Source organism: Ananas comosus, linkage group 13 (genome assembly GCF_001540865.1).
Source record: "Ananas comosus cultivar F153 linkage group 13, ASM154086v1, whole genome shotgun sequence".
In the NCBI taxonomy this organism is placed as follows: Eukaryota; Viridiplantae; Streptophyta; class Magnoliopsida; order Poales; family Bromeliaceae; genus Ananas; species Ananas comosus.
The window spans coordinates 2771367-2780358 of NC_033633.1; the positions used below are offsets into that span (position 1 = coordinate 2771367).

The 8992-nt window shown below is 34.7% G+C and overlaps 1 protein-coding gene across 7 annotated transcripts; it reads right to left on the reverse strand.

The window, feature by feature from the left end:
* Nucleotides 1737-7175, reverse strand: LOC109719642. Of its 7 annotated transcripts, none has more exons than XR_002218753.1 (6): nucleotides 6838-7175; nucleotides 6452-6645; nucleotides 4501-4822; nucleotides 3852-3962; nucleotides 2166-2485; nucleotides 1737-1960 (listed from the first exon to the last, which is right to left on the reverse strand). XR_002218753.1 is itself a non-coding variant. In XM_020246419.1 (5 exons), the coding sequence occupies exons 1-5, from the start codon at nucleotides 6934-6936 to the stop codon at nucleotides 2450-2452; spliced, it is 762 nt and encodes a 253-aa protein (XP_020102008.1). In that variant the 5' UTR covers nucleotides 6937-7175; the 3' UTR covers nucleotides 1993-2449. The 7 variants fall into 7 exon arrangements, 2 of the variants coding, with proteins under 2 accessions (XP_020102008.1, XP_020102010.1); XR_002218754.1 differs by lacking the exon at nucleotides 1737-1960 and adding an exon at nucleotides 3480-3654 and having other exon boundaries at nucleotides 1993-2485; XR_002218756.1 differs by lacking the exon at nucleotides 1737-1960 and adding an exon at nucleotides 3480-3654 and having other exon boundaries at nucleotides 1993-2485; nucleotides 3852-3978.

Consider the following 8992-nt stretch of genomic DNA (forward strand, 5'->3'; position numbering starts at 1 on the left):
TTAATGTCATATTATTACATTTTGTAAGATTTTTATTTTCAGCCGTTGATTTTGAGCCCCTTTGGTTCACTATGCAAATGAAACCTGTAAAATCTAAAAAATTTTTATTTTCTAGATACTTCAATCCTCTAAATCAAGTTTAACGGAAGCCGATCGACGATTCGAAGTTCGCAACATCCGAAAACGAGCTGGAAGCACGGAAGGCTCCGTGCTTTCCGATAGCATAACAAGCTCACTCTACTTACTATCATGATCATTATATATATATATATATATATATATATATATATATATATATATATACAGCGTTTGGTTGGGGGATAAGCATAGAAATAGGCCCTTATCCCCCTCTTTATATCCAAACGCTAATTTCGAGAATAGTAGTTTTCGGTTATCCCCACCAACACTTTCATTTTCTATATAAAACTATCTAAAATTGTTCTTATCCCCGAAAACAATCCAATTTTCATCCAAACACTATTTTTCTTATTCCCATACTTGTAACCTATCCCTGTAATAGCTAGTTCTTGCTTATACCCGAACCAAACAGTACATTACATAGAAGAAGCTATCATTTGGTCACGGTTCCACTATACATTTCTAGCTCATATTCTATGCTAAATAATAAGCAAATGTGTTGTGACCTTTTCTTTCCCATCTAACATTCGAGGGAGCTTTATTCGGCAACAAGAAACCAAAAAAATAGAAATAAAAATAAAAATTTAGAAAGAAATAAAAAGAACACCAAAGTGGGATAATTAGTCACCTCATTTTTCCTTTTCAAATGAAGACGCAACTCCACATCCAATCAGGGGCACGCATCGCAGGCTAATCAACAACAATACGAACAAAAGTATAAAGGATAATCCGCCGGCACGTTCGATCGATCACGCAAGTTCAGGTAGAAAGTGCAGAAAAGAAAGAGGGCGGGAAGCCTAGCCAACAATTCTAAAAATCAACAATTGCTGCTGCATGCATGCCGGGTAGGAATGTCAACGGATCGGATTTGAGATGGATTTTTAAAAATCTGAACCTAAAACCGACTCCAAATCCGAAATCCAAATCCAAACCCAAGAATCCGAACCCGAAACAATTACTTTTTTTTTCTTCAATATTTCAAAATAAATTACAGTAAATCTAAAATTTTAAAATACAAATTCAAATATAACATCAAATTTTTATATATGTTATATATAATGTAAAATTGATTCAGGTTCGGGTCAAGTTCGGGTCGGATGTAGTCAAAATCTATATCCGAATCCATATCCATCAAGTTTTTATTTTAATATTCATATCCGAAAAGATAAATTCGTTTCGTTCAGTTATGAATTCGAATAAAATTTCGAATATCCGTACCCATTGACATCTCTAATGCCGGGCTTAATAAATGACTTTCAAGAACAGAAGATTTCGCAAACTTCACTCTAAAAATCACAAATTGTAGAATCAGATTCACATGAGATATATAATAAAAATAATATGAAACTCAGTGTGTTGGAAAAGATAAAAATAAAAATAAAAAATAAAAATCTTGTAGTTACTTTTGATTGTTTAAACTGATATTTTATTCAGATTGTTTCGATCAAAATTTTTAACTGTCCATCAACACGAGCCGTATCCGCTATCATGCTAACAAAATACCGGCCGAACAGACACCCAGCACCAATGGAACAACTCAAATTCATCTTTTCTTTAAAATTAGTGAGTAGTTAGTGCAAAGAATTTTGACAAAAATGTATAATAAAGAATTTAAATATATTAATGTCAAAAAAAAAATATACTGTATGCTATGGCATGTCAGCACACAGGTACTTTTTGTGATCGACACGCAGCGACACAGCACAACGCATCCATGCAACGAACCAATCAGAAACTTTACGAGAGATCATATGCTTCACACTAGTGTAGTTGGATAAAGCAACTTGGAAACTCCTTTTTTGCTGTAAGAAAATGATTGCACCTGCACAAAATGCACATTGACCAACTTTAACGAACTCGAGAAAGATCAAAAAAATTTCGATTTCTATCACCCGTAAAAGCAGTTCATTGCCAATTGCAGAAATGAAGAGAACTTTGAACAGGGTCCAAAATCAAGTAAATGTTTGGATTTCTAATCTAGCTTTAACCCAGTAACAATAGGTTCTTCCGAATCCTTGTTATATTACCACCATGAAGATTCCAAGTGCTTCAAAGATACCGCGATCAAAGCCCCCGCTGGGAACAACCAAAACTCCTGGAGCTCCGTAGTCGAAATCGAGCAATCTCCGACAAAAGCATCCTCCATGTGGCAAGAATTTGTCAATGTAACCTCGATCATGACGAACTTAAACTTGCCACAGATAGCAAATTGGGAATCCCTATCTGCTGAAGAATAAGATTAGGAGCTGCACAGAGCTCATAACCCTACAAAGAATGGCCGAAGTGGAGCTTAAAAATATCATACATCAGATTATGAGTTCAGGGGCTTTCTTAATGCTTTCTCGACCTGCGACAATGTATCTCTTGATATTAGAATATCATTAGAAAAGCACAAAATAGGGGCTTACTCATTAAAAGAAATGATACTGCACAGTAATGCTTCTACAAAGTGAGGTATCCGGAAAGAGTAACTTGAAGAAAATCGGAACCTTCAATACTTTGCATGCAAAAGGTTTCTTTCAAACATTAAAATGGAAACCACACGAATACAGCCCTAAAACTCTTACTATCTATTCAACGACCCGAAGGTTTCTTCGTAAGTATTTCTATTAATATATTGACCTCTGAAAAAGATGAACAATCATATGCACCGCTGCAGAACTGACTCAATTGAAATGTTCTTTTCATTCTTCTGACAATTTAAAACCGATAGTTATAATATGTGATTCTATTATGGTTTTACCAGCTGAGGCATTTAAAATAAATGTAGTCGAAAAACAGAATTGTACTGCCAAGTAGGATTATTACATCATGGAAGGGATCATGAATTGTAATTATTCTTTTTCAGATAATTGCTAGCACAAAAAATTACAAAAAAAATCAGAAAAAATAGTATGTTCTATAAAATATTGATAACTGCCCACTGCTCTGACCGGCACATGCAATCTTATTTTCTTATTTCAATCTTGATCAGCTGAGAAAGAAAGGCAATATCATCTACCAATCAACAGGCTGAACCTTAATTCACTGAACCTTAATTCACAAAACATGATGACATAAGACAAAATTGTGAACTATTGCAATAGATAAATACATGCAACAAGTGAACACGCAGAAAATTTCATAATGAAGCAAGTTGCAATATTATTCAGGGTAACATGCTAAATCAAATGAAGTATGATCAAATAATTGAGGAGAGAAGTGAAAAAGAAAAAGATAAGGTTACGAATATATTATGAGCAAGAACGATGGCTATCCTTAATCTCTAGCGAGAAAGGCAGAAGCAACCACTTTGACTCGATATCACAGTTACTCATCCAAATTATACATCAGAAACCAACCAGAAAATGGAGGGTATCACTTCATCTGACGAGTAATCTTTGTAATATGCACCCTCATGGCGCAAGTCGTGAGAAAACCCTGTATGCTAGTCTATACTAATAAAGTCATGCTCAGTAAACTTTTCCCTCCCTGTAATCCATATTTCAGGAACCTTGTTCACTGCGGCATCATTCTCTGAGAGCAGCAAAGAGGCCAAAGTTAACTGGCAGTGATGGCAGGGATTCATGGACATAAATGTTAGCATTTGATACAAAAGCCGTAGGCAGAACCTTCTAATGGGGACTAACTGTTAACAGATAGGAGCAAGGAAAAAAACAGTACTAATAACCTTCAATTGAAAAATGTTGCCAGATTATAGGGATCGTACTTACATCATTGACCTGAAAAGATCTACCGACACATGATTTAAGTTGAGGAGATTCAACTGTCGATGTAGACCCCCCATCATGACCAATAATTTGTTTGTCGCCCTGAAAAAGTAGCTAAGTTGTTTCTGCCCTTTAAAAGTTACATCAGATAAAACAAAAATTAAACAAAAATTATGCGTCTACACACAGTTCATATTCAAATTAAACAGAAGTATATAGCTATTGACTATGAAAGGGAACTAGAAAGTAAACTACCAGATATATGCTCCCAAAACGACATTAAAGATTTCGAAGAGAAATCAAAATGAGCGTCCCATCAAATTTGCAAGGCGCCTTCATCAAGTACATAAAGAAAATGTACAAAGACAACTTATCTAGTAGTCTCTTCAGTCTAGACACCTTTTACTACTTGTGAGACAAAGATGAGATGTGCTTGACAAAGCTACTACGATAAACATATGAAATATCGTTAATTAGGTTAATCTACTTAACTAAAAGGGTAAAAGTTCCTACATAATTGAGAGTAAAATCATAAAATGTCCATTTTCCATCCTTTTCATGTAAATTAATGCACTGAAAATGTACATGAAAGTATGTAACCAGAAATGGTGCAATAGTCTACTTAACTACCATAAGTTGGATACACAAGTACCTCATGAATGAACCTGTTATCTCGAACATCTTCAAAAAGAGAAGAGTAATAAGCTGGATCATAGATGGAACCCCCTAAGATGTCATCAGTAAGGGAGTTCTGCCTTCCAACTACATGACTTGAGGGATTTAAGAAACTATTTCTTGCATCATAATCTGCCTCATGATAAGCTCCACAATCGGATGAAACCCCCAATCTATACATCTGAATCCATAAAAACGATGAAAAAAATCTCACAGAAAACCCAATAATTTGCATCCACAAAGCAAGCCTGAGTGAGAAAACAAAGAGCGACCCATACTTCTCATCAGGAGTAATGTTCCTGCACAGAAAAGAATATGCATTAAAAAGGCAGTCTTTACATATAACTGATGTATAAATATAATATAATAGGAAAAGCTTACGAGAAACCTATAGAATTAGAATTGAAGAACAAACTGCTGTAATGAGTTAGCTTTGGGCTGAGGCCATCATGCTAATTATTCACTCCAAAGATGGAAAAAGAGTTTAAGTTATATCAGGCTTAATTTCTATTCTGTCTTAACTCTTAACAGCTAATTCTTCAATCTAATGGCTGTAGCGTTTTAGCACTACAACCGTCACAATAGTTTGTACCAGTCACGTTAGGTAATCAATTACCTACCTCTAGCTACATATGTCCATATATTTCTTAATGCATAACGAGAGTTCATAGAACTAAAGTTATATTTAAAAAGTACTGAGGTGATTTGGCTGCTGTTCTCTGAAATTGAAAGCAAAACGAATCTCTTTATTCTTTCAACCAAACGAAATTTTGCTCAACTGAATTATCTGGCTGTCAAAGTCAGATTAAATTAATGCACTACCTAGCTCAACACCATTGCAATTGAGTTAACATTCACTTTGTACATCTATGGTTCATCAATTATTTCATTTCAGGACATCTTCTCTGAGGAAAGAACAATAAAACTTCTAGAAGCTCTTGCCTCAATCTAAAGTAAAAGTTGCATCATATCAGATCAAACAATACTAGTAATATCTTTTCAGTAAATTGTTACACCAATATAGTTGCTGAGAGACTTCTCCAAGGACATCTATTTCTTACCTCAAACTAAATGTAAATCATACAATTCTTAAATATAAACCATCCTGTTTCGACATTTGCCTAATATCATCTCAGCATGACAGCGGCATAATCCTACTGCATCCTCTCTTTAGACTCGTCAACTAACTACTTAACATGTTTCTGTCCACCCATCCCATGATTTACTCGGCAATAAAAGGAAATATACAATGTCTTATTCCTCCTTGATAGTGTAAAAAAAATAAAGCATTTAACAACACAAATTCTCCTCAAACCATTCTACGTACTGACCTTCCAATCGAATTCGAACCCAACATATATTTTATTCATCACATCAATCAAATGAACCAAATTGTTTATATGAACGTATCTGCCTCACCCTAATGTCTTGCTTACCTAAAACGCAATCTCAGTAATATTTGTCCAATCATATCCTACTAAGTTTCTAGAAGATAAAACAATGTTCCAAATTTCATCAATCTAAAAACTAGATCCCAAAGAACAACTATATCTCTGATGAAAAATGAAGTAATATAATTTTCAACATAGGTAATGCACAGCTTATTTCAACTAAAATTAGCAACTTCGTATATACATGCAATAATCACAATGTCATATGTGATGGGGTCTGAATTGGCTGTATCTTCTTAATTTGAGTTCACGTATCTTCTCAGTTCGAAAAATATCTCGCCAAAATTTCAATGACATAAATTTCTAACATTTGCGACCATTTTAGAGTTCCTCCATCAACTATAACCTCATCCGAAAGTTCCCTAAATTTATTCCATTTAGCCGACAATTTTTCTGCTTTCTTTCAATTCAAAACATAAAAAACTCATATTAAAACACAAATACAAATTCAAAGTTACAGATATGAGTGGGGCATACCATATTGTTCCCAAGAAGAGTATGAACCACGCGATATCGAGTAGAATCGCGCAGAAGAGGAGCACGGCATATGTCCTCCCAAGGCGCTGGCTACTGCTCTCGATCGCCACTAGGGCAAAGAGGGCCACAACCAGATTTATCAGTAGAATCCCATTGAACAGGGCCCCCAGTGACCCAATTAGGGCACAACCAATCTACACCAAAATTTGCCACAAAGATCTCAACTTTAGCCAATCAACCCGCATTTCAATCTAAATTCTAACTAAAACGGATGAAATTTCACGCAATCGACCAAAAAAACATGGAAAGGAACCGATTTTAGGCGAGAAAAAGAGGGGCAATGCCCTAAAAACGGGGGATTTGAGGGAGGAAAGGTTCGCACGCACTTGGATGTAGATGAGGGAGACAGCGAGCGATTGGAGGCTATCGTAATCACGCAGGAACGATCGAATCCGCGATCCAAGCAACGAGAAGCACCAGCGCATTATAAATCGAGAGGGGCCCCAATTTCGCCACGAATTCCAAGAGAGAGGGGGAAAGGGAGATGATTCCCTCCGTGTAATTTACATGTGATGTGATGAAGCTTTTTTTTGGAACTTTAATGGCGTCTTCTTCCTCGCCGACGAAGGAAGGTTTGGGATGCAGCGAGGGAGCCGAAACCGCAAGTGGTTTCTGTTTTTTCTTTTTTTTTCTTTTTTTTCTTTTTCCCACATTTTTTTTTTCCCTTTTATGTTTTTTTGCAAACATAGGTTAAAATATGGAAACTTACTCTGTAAATACTCGTTCTTTTATTTTATACTTAATTTTGAAAATTTTATATTTTATTTTATTAAAAATTTTAAGTTGATGTTTTTAATTTTATTTTGTCAGGATTCTGTTTAGGGATGGAACTGGGTCCGGGCCTAAACAAGGCCCCGCCCGATGAGCCTTTTTGGGGCCGGACTTTGGATATTAAAAAATAAAACTTTGGGTTTGGACCGGGCTTAAAAATTTAGGCCCGATGAAATTTTGGGCCTATTTGGGTATGTCCAAGCCCGACCCGAACTCGGCCCAAAAGCCCGATATATTAATTATCAAATAAAATATTTAATTATATATATTATTTATCTTTAAAAGAAATAAATAATATAGTATATCCTATATAGTATATATTGTTATTAATAATATATACTTATATATATGAGGATATATTATATTATATATTAACAAAATATTTAGTTCCATATTAGGATATATTTGATATTAGATATTAATTTCTTTGATGTGATCAAACTAAAAATAGACATTTTATTTTAATTTTATACAAATAAAAGTATTTATGTATTATATGATAAATGCATAAAATGGTCCACAAAGCCCGATGGGTATTGAGCATTGGGCTTGGGCTTGGGCCGGGCCTTAATTTTCAAAAAAAATTAGGTAAAAGCTCGACCCGAAGCCCAACATTTTTTTGTGGGTCGGGCTTGGGCATAGTATTACCCGACCCAAACCCAGCCCAGTTCTACCCCTAATTCTGTTACTATTATATCAATTTCTTTTGATTTATATCGAAAATACTTTTGAAATGTCATAAATAAATTTAAAAATTATTTTTTTATAAAATAAGGATAATCTGGTTATTTCGCTCTCTCCATTAATACCATCAACCTTCTAAAAATAACTTTTATATTTTAATGAAGTAAAATGTATGGTTTTGAAAGTTAGAGGCGAAAAAGTGAAAAAGCAACTTTATAGTTTTTACAGAAAACTTATTATATTTTAGCCTTTGTCATATTAAGGCTGAATTTTTTTAAAACTGATCAAAATACTATCATTCTCTTTCCTTTCTCTCTTTTCCCTTTCTTTCTCATCCGGCTTCTTCTCCATTCTCCTTTTCCTCCTCCACTGCGAGCACATCACTACTGCGCTCCTTTTCTTACCTCATCTATATTTCTACTGCCATCAACAGCGACGATGAGGGCTCAAACATAATACAGAGCAAAGATGAGGGTATGGATAGCAGTGCAGCTCGAGGCTTCGGGACATGAAAACGTGTTAGAGCTAGAGGAGGAAGATGAGGGAGGGAGAGAAAGGAAGAGAAGGGGAAGGAAGGAGACTTCAATGTCCACCTTCTCCTCCTTTTCTTTATTTTTCATATTCTTCATCTATTATAGAGAATAAAATATTGCACTATTTGACTATATTTACATTATTTGATTAGGGCAACAAACCGTAAAAATAGTACAACATATAGTCAAATATTCAAATATTATAATATTTTTTAATATTGAACTATTTTTATTTTTTGCATTATTTCACAGTTTGCTGCACTTATCAAGTAGTGTAACATGTATTCTGTTGGGATTCGATTAAACCGAATATGGTACGCCCATAATTGGGCTCAATTCGATGGTTACTATATTGTCTAATTTGACTAGACTTAATCTCGATTTTAAATTGGTGAGGTAATTAAAAATATATTCTAGCCATATTAGGATAACAATCATAAACCTATTAAGTCTAATCTTTTGCTTTCTTATTAGGGTTTCATGATCCCTTATA

Excerpts from the sequence above, each read along its gene's own strand:
- LOC109719642 (XM_020246419.1), bottom strand. The coding sequence starts at position 6,936 with ATGCGCTGGTGCTTCTCGTTGCTTGGATCGCGGATTCGATCGTTCCTG. Across the intron at positions 6,646-6,837 it reads TCTCCCTCATCTACATCCAA|ATTGGTTGTGCCCTAATTGG; the intron begins GTGCGTGCGAAC and ends ATTTTGGTGTAG. Across the intron at positions 2,486-3,851 it reads GATCTTTTCAGGTCAATGAT|GTCGAGAAAGCATTAAGAAA; the intron begins GTAAGTACGATC and ends ACATTGTCGCAG.